This window comes from Pelodiscus sinensis, chromosome 7, assembly GCF_049634645.1.
Source record: "Pelodiscus sinensis isolate JC-2024 chromosome 7, ASM4963464v1, whole genome shotgun sequence".
NCBI lineage: Eukaryota > Metazoa > Chordata > Testudines > Trionychidae > Pelodiscus > Pelodiscus sinensis.
This window is the reverse complement of record NC_134717.1, coordinates 73,516,444-73,537,153: the sequence shown is the minus strand read 5'-3', so window position 1 is coordinate 73,537,153 and position 20,710 is coordinate 73,516,444. Positions and strand designations below refer to the sequence as shown.

Here is a 20,710-nt window from a genome sequence, read left to right as displayed (position 1 = left end):
CTTTCTGGTTTGGCGGCTAATAAACAGCTTTATTGATCAATAAAGCACAAAGTGAGCCAAATATGGTCCCAGCAGAGCCAGGCCCCATAAGGCTGGCTAATACAATCAAACAAGTCTGATGTCAGGGCATCCAATTACAGAAATCATCAATTAAACTTAGAAAAGCAAAACCTTATCAGCAAGGGGGGGGGGGGGGGGGGCGCTCCCTTCTCAACCAGCTCAATTAACACATTCCAATAGCACATCTGTCTGGCCTGGCACAAAGGGTGTTAGAAAGTTCACTCACAGGCGTACGTGCAAAAGCAGAAAGCTGAAATGGTTTCTGTTATACAAGATGGCTTCTAGCTAAATATGAAATGGTTTCCACAACTCACTTCCCAACTAATGTGCAAATTATGCCATTCTCTCTTCTTCTACACAATCCTTAATGCAGGGGTAGGGAACCTAAGGCTCGGGTGCTGGCTATGGCCCCTGTCTTGTCTGGATCTGGCTCCTGAGGTTTGGGGCTCTCCCCTGCCCCCCAGCATTGGGGAGCCCAAGCTGGTGCTCTAGACCCCCCCCCCCCCCGCCATCTCCCCACAGGGCTGGAGCACAAAAAATCTACTAGCCTGTGCCCTGCTAGGCTCTGTTGTGTGAGGGGAGTGTCTTTCTGCTTCTCAGTCAGGGACCATGTCAGTGATTTTTCTGTGAGTCAGCGGCCTGAGCCAAAAAAGATTCCCCACCCCTTCCTTAATGCAACCAGCACAGTACTGGTACTGAACTGGATAGAGTGACATTCCAGTGTTTACAATCCAGACTAATGAGTCACTCCTTCCCTCTAACCTTTTACAAGGCCTTGCAGCTGCAGGCTCCAGCCTGGACTGCTCACTAACATAAGAACGGCCATTCTGGGTCAGACCAGAGGTCCATCTAGCCCCCAGTATCCTGTCTTCCGACAATGGCCCATGGCAGGTGCCTCAGAGGGAATGTATAGAACAGGTAATCATCACGTGATCCCTCTCCTGTCATGCATTTCCACACTAACAGAGATTAGGGACACCATTCCTACCCATCCTGACTAATAGCCAGGGCTCGACAAACAACGTAATCTACTCGCCTGTGGTGAGTAGATTACACCCCAGAAGAGCCGGCGCAGAGCACAGAATCGCACAGCTGGCGAGCGGGGTTCGCCGCCACTCGGCGAGCCCTGCTAATAGCCATAGATGAATAAATTTATCTGGCTCTTTTTTTAATCCTGTTAAAGTCCTAGCCTTTACGACATTCTCTGGCAAGGAGTTTCATAGGTTGACAGTTCGCTGCGTGAAGAAAAACTTCCTTTTGTTTGTTTTAAACCTACTACCTTTCAATTTCATTTGGTGACCCCGAGTTCTTATATTATGGGACCAAATACAGTAAAACCTGTGTTATCTGGCATGCCCAAGGATTAGGTCATGCTGGTTTTATAAAAATTCTGGGTATTGCGGGGAGGAAGGGGGGGGGAGGGGGGAGTAGGGTGTCGTGATGTGGCCTGCTGGGGGGGCTATTAGCCACGGAGGAGGGAGCAGGATGTGGCCTGGTGAGGGGGGGTGAAAGCTGTGGGGCAGAGATGGCGGGGGTGGCCTACTGGGGGTGGGATGACTGTGAGGGAGCTGACCTGTGGGGGAGGGAGGGTGGGCTGCCAGGGCGGCCATGAACTGCGGGGGTGCCAGGAGTTGTGGGGGGCTGACCTGCCAGGGAGGAGGCCAAGAGGCGAGTGGGGGGAGAAAGGGAGCCGGGCGGCCACGAGCCGCAGGGTTGCTGGGCTTTCAGGAACTGTGGGGGTCCAGGATGTGGCCTGGCATCAGGAGCGGCTCCCCCAGGTACATGCTGCACGTACGTCTCACAGAGGCGGAGAGGAGCGGCCTGGCTTAAAGTGCCAGTTTTCTTTTTTTTGTTTGTTTTTGTTTTTGTTGCTTTTAACAAGTTTTGTTCTCAGTTCAGAAATTTGCCAGTTCCTAAAGTTTTCTGGCTAGTTAAGTGCTAGATAGCACAGGTTTTACTGTAAATAACTTTTCCTTATTCACTTTTCTTACAACAGTCGTGATTTTATAGACCTCTTTCATATCCCCCCTTAGTCTCCTCTTTTCTAAGATGAAAAGTCCAAGTCTTTTTAATCTCTCTATGGGACCAGTTCTAAACCCCTAATCATTTTTGTTGCTCTTTTCTGAACCTTTTCCAATGACAACATATCTTTTTTGTGATGAGGCGACCACGTCTGTACGCAGTATTCAAGATGTGGGCGTACCATGGTTTTATATAGAGTCTTATTTCTGGAATAACTGTTCCGGAAAAGGGCCAGTGTAGACAGCACAGTAGCCTTTTCCGCAAAAAAGCCCCAATCGCGAAAATGACGATCAGGGCTTTTTTCCCCCTTCCCTCACTGCCCCTGCCCCCTTTGCCCTCTTTTTCCCTGATGCCCACCCCCTCACCACTCTTTGCCCCCATTCCCCTCATGCTCCTGTGCCCTCACACATGACTTGCTCCATCCCCACCTTTCTCATGCCCACCCCTCCTTTCAAGCCTTCTCCCAGCACCTCTCCCCTCTAGACCCTAATGCCCTTCCCCTCTCCTCTCCCAGCATCAACCTGTCCCACCTCCCACTGACACCTCCCCTCCTGCCCTTTCCCTCATTGTCTGAACTTGGCCCCCTGGCATTTGTATCTTCCCTCTCCCTTCCACCTTTGCACAAGCTCCTTCCCTCCCCTCCACACAAGCCCCTTCCTCTCCCACCCCTTCCCTCTAGTTTTCCCCCTGCCTGCCATACCTTCTGCCTTCCACTTTGTGGGGCCGGAGTCTGCGCTCGGGCCTCAAAAGTCCCCGGACTCCGAACCGGAAGCTAGGCCAGCACCACGCGGCACCGAACACTTTTAAAGTCCCAGGCCATGATGTCACATCACGGCCGGGCATCTCCCCGGTCACCTGGAAACGCTGCGCAGCGTGTGCAGGCAGGGGGGAGCTGAATGAACACTGGCATGGGTGGTGAGTTCTATGGCTGTCCCCCCTGGCCCTGGACCGTCCCTGCTGTGTGCAGCGTGCACCAGCAAGGGGGAGCCGACTGAATGCTGCGCACGGAGGGATGGCCCGTGGCCATGGGGGGGGGGGGGGGGGAGGACAGCCATATAACTCGCCGCCCATGCCAGGTGAGCCTGCACAGCATGCACTTGCTCTCACCCCAGCCTGGCGCCCCCCTAGCGTGTCACCCAGGGGCAATTAACCCCCCGCACCCTCTTTGCTACACCTCTGGGCTAGGCCATTCACCTGGGGAGGGCAGGGTTGTGGGCTCAAGTCCCCTACCTCCTGAGGGACAAACGGGCCGGACAGCTCAGCCCACACCAAAGCTGCTCCAGTGGAGAGCAGGATAAGGGATGCTCTGAGGGTGGGGTGGGCTCTAGCATGGCTTAGGGCAGGGGTGTCCAAACTTTTTGCAAAGAGGGCCAGATTTGATTAAATGAACATGCGTGAGGGCCAACCATTTTGCCTGACGTTCTTTGAACCATTAAAATTAAATGCAAATTAACTATTTTATGCAACGGTTATTGCAACCGGCATACTTTTCATTTCGTCACATGGATGACAAATCTAAACAGGTGTTAAATCACTCTGCCTTTCATATCTGAAGGCCAGATGAAAAAAAAAATCCAGGAAGCTGAAATATACGTCGGGAACATTGTAAAGTACATTACATATTATTGGTAATAAAGGTTGTCTGTCAACTTTTAAGTTCAAAAAATATGAACAGGAACATCACACCAAGTATACATGTTGTGTCCAAATATATTTATAACTGATTTAGACCAACTGACATTAACTGAGATTTTTACAATGTATTCATCTCAATACATATGGATTCGTTGGGGGCCATAAAAGATAGATATTGCCAAATTACCTGTGGGGCCGTATGAAACCGGAACACGGGCCGCAATTGGCCGGACTTTGGACATGCCTGGCTTAGGGCATTTGCCTGGAGGCAGCAGGGGGTGGGTTCATGTCTTGGCTCCCCCCTCCCAGAGACAAGCCAGGCTGCCCAGTGGAAGGCAGCATAGGGGACACCCTGAGGTAAGGTGGGGGGGTGGCTCTGGCATGGCCTGGGGACGGGGCTTTTACTGCAGTGCAGACCAGCCAGAGGAGCGTGGCCCAGGTCACTCCCAGGTGGGGGACAGGTGAGTTCATCCCTATTTGCGGTGACAGGGCCTGCGGGGGGGGGGGGGGATGAGCCCTCTCACTGGCGGGACAGACGTGCAACTAGTGGAGCTAGAAACCGCGGGCGACTGCGCGCACCACAGCCCGCCCCGCCGAGCGCAGGCGGCGCACTGCGCAAGCGCCAGCAGGCACGAGAGCGCGACGCGCGGGCACTGCGCTGTCCCTCCCCCGCACCAGGCAAGAGTCGCGAGGGGCCCGCGCATGCGCACCGCCCCACCCTGTGTGACGCGCTTCCCCACTCCAGAAGGTTCTAGTCGGCGGCGCCATTGGTGCAGCGCAGGGCGGGCTCGGACGCTGAGCAGCACCACAGAGCTCTGAGGGAGCAGCGGCCCCAGCGGTGAGGCGCTACTTGGTGGCGGGTCACAGGGAGGCCGGGTGCCTGCGGGGCAGCGGGGGCGGAAGGTGTCGCTGCCCGGAGCAGCTGGGCTCTCGGGGCATCGGCCTCGTACGGCCCCGCACGACCGGGACAGCGGGCGGGGGCTTGTCGCTCTCTGTGCGTGGGGGGGGGGGAGCGTCCCAGCCCGAAGCCGCCCCACGCGGGAACTCTCCTCAGGGGCTGCCGCAACCGTTACGGGCGTGAATCCCGCATGAGCCCCCCCCCTTCTCCGCCATGTTGTCTGCCCAGCATCGAACGGCGACAAAATGGCTGCCGCTGACGTCTCGCGCGGGGCCAGGCACGTTTCTGCTTCGGCCGCCTGCCCAGCTGCAGCCCGTGCGGGGTTGGCGCTGAGCAGGGCGGGGGTTGCAAGAGGGAGGAGGCTTAGAAGTGCCTTGCTCGGCCTGTTCCGGCTGCGGGGTGGGTCTCTCACACGGCCTGGCACGGGGCGCCCATGGAAAGGTTAGCGGAGGGGGTACGTGCAGGCAGCATTGCAAGTTCTGCACAGTCCTCAGATGGGGATATAAACTGTCACGGTCATATTTTATGTATGTGGCCACTGTGTGTGAGGATCTGAGGAGGGGCAACAAGGACAAGTGCAGAGTCCTGCACTTGGGACAGAAGAATCCCCAAGCATAGTTACAAGCTGGGGACTGACTGGCTAAGTAGCAGCTCTGCAGAAAAGGACCTGGGGGTTACAGGGATGAGAAGCTGGGTATGAGTCAACAGTGTGCCCTTGTAGCCAAGAAGGCTAATGGCATGTTAGGTTGCATTAGGAGGAGCATTGCCAGCAGATCTAGAGACATTATTATTCCCTTTTATTCGGCTTTGGTGAGGCCACATCTGCAATATTGTGTCTAGTGCTGTGTCCCCCCCTCTATAGAAAGGATGTGGACACATTGGAGAGGGTCCAGCGGAGGGAGACCAAAATGATTAGGGGGCTGGAGTGCATGACCTATGAGGAGAGACTGAGGGATTTAGGTTTGTTTAGTCTGCAGAAGAGAAGAGTGAGGGGGGATTTGAGAGCAGCCTTCAACTTCCTGAAGGGAGGTTCCAAAGAGGCCAGAGAGAGGCTGTTCTCAGTAGTGACGGATGGCAGAACAAGAAGTCTAGGTTGGATATTAAGAAAAACTATTTCACTAGGAGGCTGGTGAAGCACTGGAATGGGTTCCTTAGGGAGGTGGTGGCATCTCCATCCCTAGAGGTTTTTTAAGTCATTTAGTTGGGATTGGCCCTGCCTTGGGCAGGGGGCTGGACTTGATGACCTCCTGAGGTCTATTCCCCCTCTATCATTCTATGATCTTGACTAGGATAAAAGCTTTGAGTTATATTTTTTCCATTTCCTGTTCTTCCCTTCTTTGCAGACAAAGCATAATCATAATAATCAGAGTTAGGATATTTAAGCAGTTTACCATTGTGTTTTGATTGAGGCTTGGGAACTTTTGGTAGGTATGTTTAGATAGGCATGTTTACATGAAGAATGCTTTTTGCTTGAAAATTGAGTTAATGGAACGTGGAACTTGAAGGAATTTTCACCATGGACACGTCTGCAGAAATGACTAACTCCTAATGGGTGGTCTTTGCTAGAGTCAAAATATTTGAGGTGATAGAATTTCTGATGAGGTGTGTTAGCTTATTTGGTCCCTGTCTCTGTAAAGACACAGATGCCTTGATTTTTTTGAAACCAGAGGATGGAGCAAGAGGAATGCTACAAAACAGGATACTTAGCATTAGGGTTGTTACAGTGTACCAAGTGATCTCTAACCTTTTTAAACACGAGATCACTTTTTTAAATTTAACTGCAATACAGGATCTACCTCAAACCCAAATACCCTTGCCCCGCCTCCTTTGTTCCCCTTCTCCAGTGCCCCACCCCTACTCACTCCATTCTCCAGACTTCCCCCATCCTTCCTCCCTTTCATCAGGCAGGGGCAGAGGGTAGGGGTGCAGGCTGCCCTGGCCCTACACCACTCTCAGAAGTAGCCAGCAAACTCCCTCCATGCCAAACCCTGTTGTACCCCCTCTGTTCTGTGGAGATAAACTACAGGGTGGGAGAGGAGGCACCCTGACATCAGTGCTCCCTCTTCTCCCTTCTTTGCTCTGCACAGCAAGCAGGAGAGTGGGGGACAGTGCCAAGGAAAAGGGCAGGAGGTACACAGCAATGGGGGGAAGAACAGCTGAAGTGCTGCATTTGATAGCCTCTTGGCCAAACCAGTCAAGATCACCTGTCAGAGGCTCCAAGATCTACTAAGTAGATCCCAATCTACTGGTTGGTGACCACTTGTTAACAGTGTACGCCCATGGTTATATGCAGGCCCCTCAGAGGCAGCAGTGTGGGGTGGCGGGGGAGACCAAAGCCAGCTCCCTGCACGGAGCTGCCTCCTTCCAGTCATGGAACCAGTGCTTACGGGGAGCCGTCTTTACCTGGCTCCTCACGAGCATCAGCTCCGGGGGGAGCCTCCTCCCTGCATGTAAACTTTTACATAAATACATCAATTTTAACATCCCTGCTTACTACGGATGTAATAGTATAGTCAATTAACCGATAAGCAAAAACTTAATAGATTAATGCTATAGACTACACACATTCTTCCCTCCTCCACACCAGTACATTTTTCTTTGCAGGTGGGCCAGCAGCCTAGCTTAGTTCTGGCTGGGTCCTAGACCTACCCACACTGTGGCTCTGCATTTAAAGTGTATTAGGAGCCAGGCGGACAAGCAGCCCAACCCAGTTCTGGCTCATGCTGGGTCTGGGAGCTCAGACCCCTCCCCCTCAGATGTGCTGACCAGGGACTATAGAATAGTTGACTAACCAATAAGAATTCATGAGATTAAACGACAATTCAATTAACCAATGTTTAACGTCCCTATTACTTACCATAAAGTTCACTGGCAAGACTAACTATTTAAAACTGTTAGCAGTTTAGATCAGTGTGCTCTCTATTACGGGGGAGGGATAGCTCAGTGGTTTGAGCCTTGGCCTGCTAAACCCAGGGTTTTGAGTTCAATCCTTGCGGAGGCCATTTGGGGCAAAAATTTGTCAGGGATGGTACTTGGTCCTGCTGTGGAAGCAGGGGACTGGACTCGATGACCTTTCAAGGTCCCTTCCAGTTTTAGGAGATAGGCAATCTCCATTAATTTTTATTTACATTGTATTGGTAAGCTGTGACTGTAACTAGGGTAGGGATAGTGATAGAAATGTAGCCGTGTTAGTCTGGGGTAGTTGAAGCAAAATGCAGGACAATGTAGCACTTTAAAGACTAACAAGATGGTTTATTAGATGATGAGCTTTCGTGGGCCAGACCCACTTCCTCAGTGGGTATTTGAATAGTTGTGTAACTTCATGAATTCTTTCAGATTACATGACTATTTGATAGTCCCCAGGGGTGGGGCCAGCGCCAGTGGGCTTTCGGTCACACTCCTCGGGAGCCCCCTGCTACCTCACCCCTGCTGCTTCTGTCAGGGGGAGCCAGGCTCGATGTGGAGCAGCTTCTGTCTGTAGGGAGCTTGGATCCCTAGCAGAGAGGGGCTGCTACTGCAAAGCAGTTAATGCCCTCCCTCTGCTGCTGTGGCCACCACTGCTAGAAGCAGCTGTGATGGGGTAGGAGGCGGCACTGCTGAGCCGGGAGAATGGGCTTTTTAAGCTAGCTCCCCTAGCCTCAGCTTTCCCCCTCCCCCTTTGCTGCCTTCCATACAGAGGCAGCGGGGAGGAGAATGAGAGTAGTTGACAGGATTAACCCATAAGCCTAGGTTTATGGGTTAATCATCTAGTTGACTACTCATGACATCCCTAATTTAGGATGTAATTTAAAGGTGGGACTGGGTTTTTTGTGACAGATGCGGCATTCCAAACGAAGTGAATATCCTGACTGGGATGAAAAGGAAAGTTGTGATCCCAGAAAGTGCAGCAATAGTCATAAGAGAAAGAAGAGATCTCACAGCAGTGTACGGGAGAACAAGCGCAGCAAACATAATGACAGGTAAATAAATTTTGGATTTTTAATTGTGGTTTGCTAACTGTTTGAAGAATTGTTTAGATTTCAGTAAGTACATATCAGACAATCTGTTAACTTACTTAGTATTTTCTTGACATAATATTTTGCAAGTATTTCAACAATGAAGCCTTTCAGTAATAATTAAGAATTGTCACTTGATGTAATGCAATGTTAACTAAATGCACTTATTTTAATTTCTAGTCATTATTCGGAAGCCAGGTCTGCAAATGAAAGAGATCATCATGATCGGCGCTATATTGAAGAATACAGAAGTGATTACAGTCAAGTGTGTGAAAATGGACATCATAACAGAGATCATGAAAATGGTTATCACAACCACAGTAGCAAGTCTTCAGGCCATAGTGGGAGAAGTAGCTATAAAAGAAAACACAAGACATATAGTGCCTCACATCATCATTCACAAATGGTATGAATAATTTTTTAAATTTTAGAAGATTATTTTATTTTAGGAAAATAACTTCTCAGCTGAGCTGTAGCAGTCAGTGTGCGAATTTGGGAAGGTCTTATTTCTAATATTTACAATACATCATTTTTTGTTAGATTATTTTCCTTGGATGAGAAGGTGTCATTTCACGCAGGTATATACTTGCCAAACCTTAGCACATATAATTATCAGAAATCTACTGAATAAAGTAATAAACCACCAATGAGCTTATTATTTAATAGTCAACTGAAACATAGGTATTGCCCCCCATAGGTCTTAAAATGTAAATCCGTAATTCATCATGTAAAGTACATACTTTCATCTTGTTCAAAATCCAAACCATTTGTGATTTATGTGCAAGATACTACTAAAATTTCCTTTTGTTAACAAAGTCATTAAAGTAAGCTTGTATTTCAAAGAGGCATCTATGCAGGCAGTGTTTTGCAACTGTTAATAAAACACCTGATAAGTGCTCCGGTATGATTTAGAGTATCTGATATGCATGCTGTCTGTCCACTAGCTGGATGCTGTTTGATCTCTTAATTTAGGTGTGCATAACTTTAATTGACAAAGCAGATGAAGACAATATGATTTATACTGGTAACTCTTTAACTGAAGCAGCCTGGAGTAGATTTATCTTTTTGTGACTTATTTTTTAATTCTGAAATACTGCTCAATGTTTAATTCAGATGACTACTATAAACTCAGATTGTTTAATTTGGCCACAAGGCTATTTTATATAGATAAGTAAATATTAAATCCTGCTGTTTTATAGCATTAGACTTGCGAATAAGGACACAGCAATCCTAAAATTTCAGTGCCTCGAGTGAATCATTTAAAAAAAATTGTGTTGTAATTTTTTGTTGCCTTGCCACTTTGAGTATCTTATCTGAAAATCTGTTCCTTGCCATGTTTTTCTCCTGTAACATAAACTATGTGCCCTGTGAATTTCTGGGGACTGAATTTGAAATTGCTCCTGCCAACCGTTTGTGGCCTGGCGCGTATCTGAATGCCTGAATATCTCCCCGCTGAATGAATTTCGTATTCTGCCCTGAATTCACTCGGGTATATTGATTGGCTGGACGATCTTGGTGCCGCCCACATGCCGTTTCCAGAAGAGTCACCGAAGGAAAAGATCGAGGAGTGTAGAGGATGATGAGGAGGGTCACCTGATCTGTCAGAGTGGAGACGTACTAAGTGCAAGATGTATAGAATATTTTTCAAAATTTATTAACTTTTCAGATAGAATAATTTCTTTTAGAATAAGATGTCAGGGGCTTTGAAAGTCTTTTCTTTCTTTCTTGGTTTTTTGTTTTTGTTTTTTGTGGGGGGATTATTTTTCTTTTTCTGTAGAAATTAAACATTGATATGCATTTTCCAAAATAGTAAATGAAGTTAATGAAATTTGGAATGATATGGCTATAACTCTTGATGAGAGTTGTCCAATAAAATAAGTACTCTAGCTTAGAGATGTTTAGCTACACTTTTTTATAGGCACAGTTTAGATTAATCTGCATTGATAGAACTTAGTTTTGTGAGTAACTAAATAAAACATCACTACTACTTTTACTGATTTTTCTTTTCTCTTTTAGATGAAATCATTGGTACTCTGGGTGAAGGTGCTTTTGGAAAAGTAGTGGAGTGCATAGATCACAAAGCGTAAGTACTCTTTGCCCTTCCCCCCCCCCCCTTACAAATGAAACTTTGTCAGTCTGGTGTGGCTTAATTTACAAACTGGTTTCACACTTGCAGTAAATTTTATTAAATCCTTTAATTTTTTGTTGTTATTTCTTAACTGACTTGATAGTATTGCTTCTGTATTTATACATAATGGCACTGATACAGGGATAAAACACAAGTTGGAAGGTTATTGTTTATAAAGCTGCAGTCCATTTTCTCAGATTTAAAATATTTGAATTATCTGTATATAACAAGTACTTGATGAACAAATTTGTGTATTCTTGATTTAATTGTATCTATTAGGGATGTGAGTGTCTAAACAGTTAACCTTCATAGTTGCACCCCCCACACACATGCTGCTGTCTCTATAGCAGAGGCAAGGTGTGGACAGGCGGCACCTGGAGTTTGAGGAGCTGCCTGTGCCCCGTGCCCCATTTCCCTCTCATGTGCTCCCTACCCCCATGCTATAGCCTCTGATGGAGAGGGTGAAGGGCGGAGTAGGGGTGATTCTGTGGAGCTGCCCATCCCCACATGTAATTGTGAAACCACTGACATTTTCAGTGGCTACACATTTTACTGAATAAGTGCATTTTACAATCCCTAATACCTATCTATGCTTTTATCAGTTACATAATTTGCAAATAACTCACAGAATGTAATCCTTTTAACTGAAAAAAATTTGTAAATCCAATTTCTGATTATACCAAGATTTAAGATGTCTGACAAACCCTGCATCTCAGAACAGCCGGTCCCCGAGTTGTGAACAGTCGACTTACGGCCGTTCACAGTTACGACCGAAGCTGTTGTAAATGGCGGACCCCGAGTTACGAACGCGATCCGTGCTTACAAACAGCGCGGTCGCATATAACTCTATGGGATCCCCTCTTACGAACAAATTGAGTTACGACCAATTGCTTCGTCTGCAACTGGTTCGTAAGTCGGATGAAGAGGCTGTATGTCAAGCTTTTCTCCAGTGCTAATATGGGAGAGAAAGACACATGTGTAGTCTGTAACTTGCTATCATGATGACACCACATGTCTTTTAGTACTAAAATAAAGTGTTAGCATAAAATCCAACTCTATAAATTGTTACATCTGTATTAGTTTGAATCTGGATAAAGGTGTTAAGAGATGGGTAATGGTGTAGTCAATACAGTTTGTATCAACTACACAACTATTTGATATGGGAAGGTGCTCAGAAGGCCCCTGGTGCACCTCTGCATTTTAAGTGTGTGTCTGTGTGGAAGCAGCCAAGCTTACACGACATTTAAGCTGCAGTGCGGGTAGATCCTGGACCCGGTGCAAGTTGGGACTCAGCTGGGGCTTGCTCAGTCCTGGATCCTGCTGGGTTCAGCATCCCCCGTTAGCTGGGAGATCCCAGTGGTTAGCTTGGACAGCCGTGTGGACAGGGTCCACTGCTGGAGCGCGGCCATTGTTTGCGGCCAGTCTCGGCTGCCGTGAACAGATGCTGCTGCTGGAGCAGCCCCTGTTTGCAGGGGGCAGAGGCTGCTTCCAGAGCAACCTCTCCTGCCCCCTCCCCACACTGCTGCCTCTGATTGAGGCAGCAGCAGAGGGCAAGCAGCATGATGAAGTTGGGGGAGAGCTGGCTTCTAAGCCAGCTCCCCCATGCACCGTCTCCTGTTCTCTTCCCTGCTCCTTGACCTTGCTGCCTCTAATATAGAGACAGCAAGTGGGGAGAAGATGCAAGTAGTCCACTCCCCTGATCTGGGCCTATTCAACATGTTAGAATAACAGTAAGTGGCAGAAAATTGGTGTTCTATATTTGAATATATTACATTTAATAGGTTTTTTTAATAGTTTTAAGGGTAAACACTAAATTCATGTTACAAAGATCACTTGATAATTAACTGGCAGCTTTTGCAGTTCATTTGTGCTGTAAAGGAAACTTATGAGGTGCTATTGTTATCCTATAGCAGTAGTTCTGTTGCCTATAACTATTCAAAAACTTTATTTTACAGTGAAGGTAGACACGTAGCAGTGAAAATAGTAAAAAATGTTGATAGATACTGTGAAGCGGCTCGTTCAGAAATACAGGTGTTGGATCATTTAAATGCATCGGATCCCAACAGCACATTGTAAGTATAAAATTAGAATGGAAGAAATTTTGGTTTTAGGATTTCTTTATTGCTACAATTGTTTAATGGAGTAAAAGAAATGAAGTACTAACACTGGATTATTTAGGCAATATAGTGTCAATGTTCTGTGAATTCTTTCCTTTGCGTGTCTTGCTTAGTACACTGGACAAAATATTTCATTATTAATATAGATTGTAAACTCCTCAGGGTAGAGGATTGTATTTTTATTTCCTATTTAATTATGTGTCCCTCTGGTCCTCTACAGAATTATTTGTTTGAACTATGCTGAGTGAAGTGTACCTCTGAGACCCCCTTCTGATCCTGTCACCTTGCCTGTAGAAAGCACCATCTGAGTCAGAATGGAATCATATGATTCTTCCATACTCAGATGAGGCCCTGTGTACTAACCATGATTGGTTCAGCATGTCTGACTATTAGGCTTACACCCTGCAGTTCTGTTTTCTCTGGGTGTAATGAAGTTAAGCCTTCTACGCCAAAGTATAGTTTATTTTTAAGATATATTCTAGCTAAGAATATTTGCTTGTGGTTGTTTATCTTCTATATAAGGACTCTAGAACGGGTGGTCAAGATATGGCCTACAAAGCCCTGGGATCTGGCCTGCGGGCCGCCCCACCGGGACTCTCGGCACATAACAGCTGTTTTAAGTGGCTAGCTGCTCCCTGTGGCGCTCTCTGCTCTGGGTGCCCGGGGAAAGGAGGGGAGTACGAGGCATGGCCCAGCAAAATCTCTCACTCCTCTTGCCTGGAAGCAGCCAGCTCTTCTCAACAGCCTGGGACTGTGGCAGGCAAGGATCCTGCCTTGGGGTCCTACAAGGCCAATATATGCACCTCTCACCCACAGTCACTTATCACAAGCTCTCTCCTGCACCCTTCCTCCATTCCAGACCCTGCAGCCCTTCCAAACAAAAAAGTGGTCAAGAGCCACACAACAAAATCTTGGAGTGACCAAATATCACAAATTGTCTACCCTGTCATAGGACTAACTCCTTATAGGGCTTTTTCACAAAGTCTGTATCTTTATCAGCATCTCTTTGTCAGAGCTCACAGCTTCATGCTGAAGAGCCCTAGGCAACTTTCAGGGTACCCTCTTTCTTCTACCTTTCTTTTCAATGAAAGCTTTTTAAAACTTTTGATCTCCCAATTCCCTCATCCTGGCAAAATGGCTATGATCAGTGTTTTGGCCCATAGCTACTGTTTTTCTGCATATAAGGCTGCATCTATACTGCAGCCTAGATTGATGCTTAACAGATTGCTCCACCAGTAGTTGACTTGGTGCAGGGGTGGGGAACCTATTGCCCATGATTTTCTTGATCCAGCCTGCAAGGTTCCCCTTGCTCCCGCATGATGATGCTTATTTTCCAGCCACAATATTTTAACACAATTTTTTGGAGAGTTGTGGATATCTAAAACTCTGATCTTAAATGAGTTTTAAAAAATCCTGTTACTAATACATGGTGAATTGAATTGCAGTAAGGCCAGATCTTGGCTTATGTGGTAATTCTGTTTCTTAGCCAGAAGTAGCAAGTACTAGGTGTGATGCTAGTTGCAAGCTCTTTGAAACATGGATCTGTCTACAGAGCCTGAAGCCATGTGTTAATTTGTTCTGGAGCTTCTAGTCTTTGAGTTGGTGATGCACACAAGGTGAAAGTTTCAAACCACAAGTACTTTTTATCTCTTACAGGTCTCTCTCTCTCACTCACTTTTTCATGTATAGCATGGACCCTAAACATTCCACACACAAACTGTATAAGCCTGAGTGAATACTTTTACTCTCCTTTCCAGTGTCAGTGTATTGGTATTTTCAATTAGAGCATGATTATTTCTAGTTGACTCACAGATTTGTTTAGCTCCCATAATTTAAAACAGCCATCGGAGAGCTTAAACTTGGCTCACTGCACGACCACCTGGGTCACATACAATTGGCTGAAGAGCGGGGGGGGGGGGGGGCGCGTTGCCATGGAGGTAGGTAATGCCCAGCATTTTCATGGGTCAGTGTGTCAAAGTGGGGATTTGCTGATATGGTCCCTTGATGAAACAGCTATTGGGGAATGTTTGCCTTGCCCAATATATGGTATGTTGCAGCCAATCAAAGAGTTCTAATGAGACCCATATGACCATTACAACAAATTCAAGACTCTACATTTACTGTGAGGCAGCATGGTGTCTCATCAGTCAGGCAATGGCTGTCAATGTTTAGATACATGAGAAGGGGCAGGCTGTGTTTTGCCATCCAGGATAAAAAAAACATTTTGGCCATCCTCTGAGTGGCAGAAGAGGAAACCTGGCATCCCCAGACTCTGCTTTGTTACCCCCAGCCTGTTCCTGTACCCTACCTCCTGCCCACACCCCACATACCCACCTCAGCCCTTTCCCATGCATTGAACTCCTAATTTTGGCACCACCCTAGAGCCAAAGGGAGGCATAGTCTACTAGCCTGGTCCCCTTAGGCTTTGCAGGGTTTTTTGAGGGTGAGGGGTTTCCCACCCCTGATTTAGTGAGTTTAGTGAAAATCTGCCAAATTGAAATCAGCTTACTCTCCTGTCATCCATGTTACTCTACCTTGGGTGAGGAGAGTAAGGGAAGGCAGTGGGAGAGTTTCTCCCTCTAATCCTCTGTGGTGCAGCAACTCAATTTAAGGTACATCAACTCTAGCTATTTACATAACTGGAGTTGCATAGCTTAAGTCAGTTTTCTACTGTAGAGTAGTGCCTATGAGTCAGGGCCAGTGTTATGGGGTAACAAACTGGGCAGTTGTTCAGGGTTCCGTGGGCTTCCACCCCATATTATAAGGCTTTGGCCCCAGCAAGCCTTGCTTGGTGGACTCCCTGAAACCTGTTCACAGACTCCCTCCCCCTTCCCCAAGGAGCCATGGGCCCCTAGTTCAGAACCACTGGACTATATCACTTTGAACTGGAGCCTGGAAGCATGCAGTTGGCTTCTGGTTGTCCATAACATCTGGAACTTGGTTTGTTGCCCTCCCTTTCATTCTTCTAGCACCCAGTTAGAACAATACATATAAGAAAATCTTACTATATACTGGGATAACTCACTGTTCAGGTTATATATTGTGTTCATAAATTGGCTATATTAGCATTTATAACATCAGTTGTATGTCTATTACAGTACATTTTACTGTTTGGTTTTTTTTTTTTAGTCGCTGTGTACAGATGTTGGAATGGTTTGAACATCACGGTCATGTTTGCATTGTTTTTGAACTACTGGGACTTAGTACCTATGACTTTATTAAAGAGAACAGTTTTTTGCCATTTCGGCTTGACCACATTAGGAAGATAGCATATCAGATTTGTAAATCTGTAAATTGTAAGTATGTTTAATATTTTTAAATTTGTTGAAATTATTACTATTCTTTACACACAGCTTGTTAACGTTCATTTCTCTTGCAGTTTTACACGTGAACAAATTGACTCATACAGATCTGAAGCCTGAAAATATTTTATTTGTGAAGTCTGACTATGTAGAAGAGTATAACCCAAAATTGGTAAATCTATAGTCTCAAATGGTTCTCCCTACAGCATATTCTTTTGGGCTTATTCTGTTCATGCATTTAATGCTGTATATTTCATTTTAGAAACGTGATGAACGTACACTAAAAAATCCAGACATCAAAATTGTGGACTTCGGAAGTGCAACATATGATGATGAACATCATAGTACTCTCGTATCTACAAGACATTACAGAGCTCCTGAAGTTATTTTAGGTCAGAAATTAAATCTTATTTAGAAATATTGTAATTTCTGTTACTGTACAGCATTTATTAATTCAGACACTTCATTACATTATTGCCTTGAGGGCTGATTCTCATTTTTTGAGATCAGTTTGTATGTTCAAATAATCGAGCCGGTGTTTTAAAAAGACTTACCGTATATACTCGAGTATAAGTCGACCCGAATATAAGCCGAGGCACCTAATTTTACCCCAAAAAACTGGGAAAAAGTATTGACCAGAGTATAAGCCTAGGGTAGGAAATGAGTCGGGGCGAAAGCTGCTCCGGTGCCCCTGGTCTGCTGGAGACCGTCTCCAGCAGACCAGGGGCACCGGGCGGGTTCCCGCGCTTCTGAGGCTTTGCCAGAGCAAAGCCTCAGAGGCGCGGGGAACCTCCGCTGCTGCCGCTTCAATCCGGGAGCCTGTGGTCTGCTGGGGACGGTCCCCAGCAGACCACAGGCACCCAGATTGAAGCGGCAGCAGCGGCGGTTCCCCGCGCCTCTGAGGCTTTGCTCTGGCAAAGCCTCAGAGGCGCGGGACCCCCCCGCTGCTGCCGCTTCAATCTGGGAGCCTGTGGTCTGCTGGGGACCGTCCCCAGCAGACCACAGGCTCCCGGACTGAAGCCGCAGCCGCGGGGGGGGGGGGGGGGGGGGGCGTGTCCCGCGCCTCTGCGGCTTTGCCCGCCTCAGTTCGAGATGCTGACTCGAGTATAAGCCGAGGGGGGCATTTTTCAGCACAAAAACTGTGCTGAAAAACTCGGCTTATACTCGAGTATATACGGTATACTGGATTTCTATTTCCCAGGCCATTTACTTGCTAGAGAGAGAACTGCTTTCAGTTGCCATTAGTATAATGGGTGTCAGTTGTTGTTCAGTTTCTTAATTTGTCTACCCCATTCTGAAGTACACCAACAGATTAACTTAAAATGGGTATTGCACTTTTAATGGGTATTGCACTTTTAACTAAAGTAAAATTTACAAGTTTCATGTACATATATTTTTTTTAACTTTTTTGACAGCTCTGGGATGGTCACAACCTTGCGATGTTTGGAGCATAGGTTGTATTCTCATAGAATATTATCTTGGATTCACAGTATTTCCGGTAGGTAACTTTGAAAATTCTTATCAAAAGGTAATAGTTGTTGTTGTTCCCCCAATACATGAAGTCTTGGGGAGATGCTTTTCGATAGACATTCTGATGCTCAGGAAACATTATCCTTTTGCTTTATAATGGGAACTTAGACTGTACAGATACACAGAAATTACCTCTGTTCACTATTGCTTTTCCCTGCTTATGTAGTCACACACAATGTACTACAGTCATGGCTTTGATGCGTTAAAAATGCACCTAAAAGTAGCTTGTCCTAACTGTATGATATCAGTCAGAACAGTTGTCTTAAGCAAATAATGATTCAAGATCCTGAATCAGTATCTAAATATGTAGCTTAAAATTGTTTTAAACAGTAAAATATTGGCCCCTTTATTTTATTTCGAGTCGCAGAGTTCATGGTTTTGTTTCCCTTGCAATAGTTTAGATACACTGCTTGGACATGTTCAAATCTTAGCAAGCATAAAGCATTCTACTGAGGGAACTGTCAAGGAGCAAGGCATCTATTTCCACTATAAGCCTTACCTTAAAGATGTGTATGTTGCAATGCTGAAGTTCTATTTAAAATGACATGTTTAGAAGTAACATGACCCAAAAAGCCAATCCTCCTGGATGCTTGTAGTAGGAACAGGTGTTATAGTGAGAAGGTATCAGAGAACACTAGAACTGGAAGGGACCTCGAGAGATCGTCCAGTCCCCTGCCCTCATGGCAGGACCCAGTAAAGTCTAGATCATACCTGATGTCTATCTAATCTACTCTTAAATATCTCCAGTGATAGAAATTGCACAACCTCCCTAGGCAACTTATTCCAGTGTTTAACCACCCTGACAGGAAGTTTTTCCTAATGTCCATCCTAAACCTCCCTTGCTGCAGTTTAAGCCCATTGCTTCTTGTCCTATCCTCAGAGGCCAAGGAGAACAATTTTTCTCCCTCCTCCTTGTGATATCCTTTTTAGATCCCTGAAAACCACTGTCATGTCCTCTCTGTCTCCTCCTTTCCGAACAAACAAGCCCAATTCTTTGAGTCTTCCTTCATAGGTCACGTTCTCTAGACTTCTAATCATTCTTGTTGCTCTTCCCTGGACCTTCTCCAATTTCTCCACCTCTTTCTTGAAATGTGCTGCTCAGAACTGGACATAGTACTCCAATTGAGGCCTTAGCACGGAGTAGAGCAGAAGAATGACTTGTGTCTTGCTCACAACACTCCTGTTCATGTATCCCAGAATTATGGGGTGGTGTTTTTTTTTTTTTGTTTTGCAAGTGTCACACTGACTTATTTAGCTTGTGGTCCACTGTGATCCCTAGATCTTTCTGCAATACTCCTTCCTAGACGGTTGATTCTCATTCTGTATGTGTGAAACTTATTGTTAGCTTTAAATTCTTTTAAATGTTAATTTAGCTGAAAAAAATATAGCTTCCATTAAACTTTTTTTTGCATCAGTTCTATTAAACAGCTCACCACCACAACTTCTAATTCTGAAGGCTGATGTTGGGATTTTTGAATTTATATGCAGAGTCAGCTGGTCCCTGTGAAAAAAGTGTTGCTTAGTTTTGTGATAATTCAGCTGTAAGTTATTTCTGAAAGTTGACATCTAAAAATATTAAAGAAGCTAAATGTTTTTATTCTTTCTTTAGACACACGATAGTAAAGAGCATTTGGCAATGATGGAAAGAATACTTGGGCCTTTACCACTTCACATGATACAGAAAACCAGGTAATGGATTATATTCAAACATTTCTTCTCCCTGTGCCATTTGTTTTTATAATTTTCAGACTTGATTTAAAAATCAAGGTTTGCATTTAATCTAAGTTCTGGTGCATGTGTTGCTTCATCTAGATAAATCACAACTCTGGCTAGTAAAGCAGAGAACAGCAATGTTCTGCTTTGCTAGACTTGTAAGAGAGGTATATATACCCCCCCCCCCCCCCCCCCCAAAAAAAAGAGATTATTTTTGCTGCACCACTATGCTTTTTACACTGTTGAGCCTGGGTGGAAGATGGTAAATATCACTGACTTTCTGTAATAAGGGAAGACAGGAATGGAAACTAAAGGTACGTCTTGTCATCTTGACAGAGAGGAAGGAAACTAAATTGCAAAAACCTAGCTGTTAGTATAAACTCTGGACCATAGCTCAGTTTTGCCTTCCCTTGCCTTAGACTAATGGTCAAATGCAATGGATCAGTGAGTACATAACTGAAAAGGGTAATTGACATTGATGAGCTGTGTCAAACCTATTCAGAACCAACCTTGGTTGCTTAATTTGTCCACATCATTCTGGTGTTCTGAGTGATAGGGCTGAGATTGGCCTGGTACAGACATTTCTGTATAATTCTACCACTTCTGTTTAAATCTTGGTGTAGTGTTAAAATTGTTAGTCTTCATCTAATACACACAGTTGCCTGAACAAACAGAACCATGTACATAAAATGTTTACTACTGGCAATCCTTATATATTGCCATCTTCCCTTACAAAAGGATTAGTTGAGTGTATGGTCATATTATTGTTTTAGAAGATCGGTTTGTGATTGCAACTCAATTATCTGCAGGAAACACAAGTATTTTCATCATAACCAACTAGACTGGGATGAACATAGTTCTGCGGGTAGATATGTTTCAAGACGCTGTAAACCACTCAAGGTAAGAGTTGAAAACCACTCAAGGTAAAAGGATGAGTTAATTTTTCTCTGTGGGGAAATTTCCTCAACTGATTATTTCCCCTTTCTTTCTTTCTTTAGGAGTTCATGCTGTGTCAAGATTCTGACCATGAAAATCTGTTTGACCTAATTAAAAAAATGTTGGAGTATGACCCAGCCAAAAGAATTACCCTTGAAGAGGCCTTGACTCATCCTTTCTTTTCTGTACTAAAGCAGGAAAATAAGTAGTCTTTATAGTTCTCTAGAGCAAATTATAGACTGTGTCAGTCAACAAAAGAAGCAAACTTATTTTGTACAGTTAGCTTTGTAAATGTGCTGTTTTGTATCATGACAGTTTATTTGGACACTTGGTTGAAATAAAGCTTTTTGAAACTATCTGGAAATTGTACTTTA

At 45.4% G+C, this 20,710-nt stretch overlaps 1 protein-coding gene across 1 annotated transcript; it reads left to right on the top strand.

Moving 5' to 3' along the window:
• The first annotated feature begins 4,395 nt into the window (after positions 1 to 4,395).
• On the top strand, positions 4,396 to 20,692 carry CLK1 (CDC like kinase 1). Its single transcript, XM_075934303.1, has 13 exons — positions 4,396 to 4,555; positions 8,432 to 8,574; positions 8,791 to 9,016; positions 10,150 to 10,240; positions 10,627 to 10,693; positions 12,694 to 12,810; positions 15,985 to 16,151; positions 16,235 to 16,329; positions 16,420 to 16,549; positions 17,573 to 17,655; positions 19,297 to 19,376; positions 20,210 to 20,300; positions 20,399 to 20,692. The coding sequence occupies exons 2-13, from the start codon at positions 8,432 to 8,434 to the stop codon at positions 20,543 to 20,545; spliced, it is 1,437 nt and encodes a 478-aa protein (XP_075790418.1). The 5' UTR covers positions 4,396 to 4,555; the 3' UTR covers positions 20,546 to 20,692.
• The last annotated feature ends 18 nt before the right edge of the window (positions 20,693 to 20,710 follow it).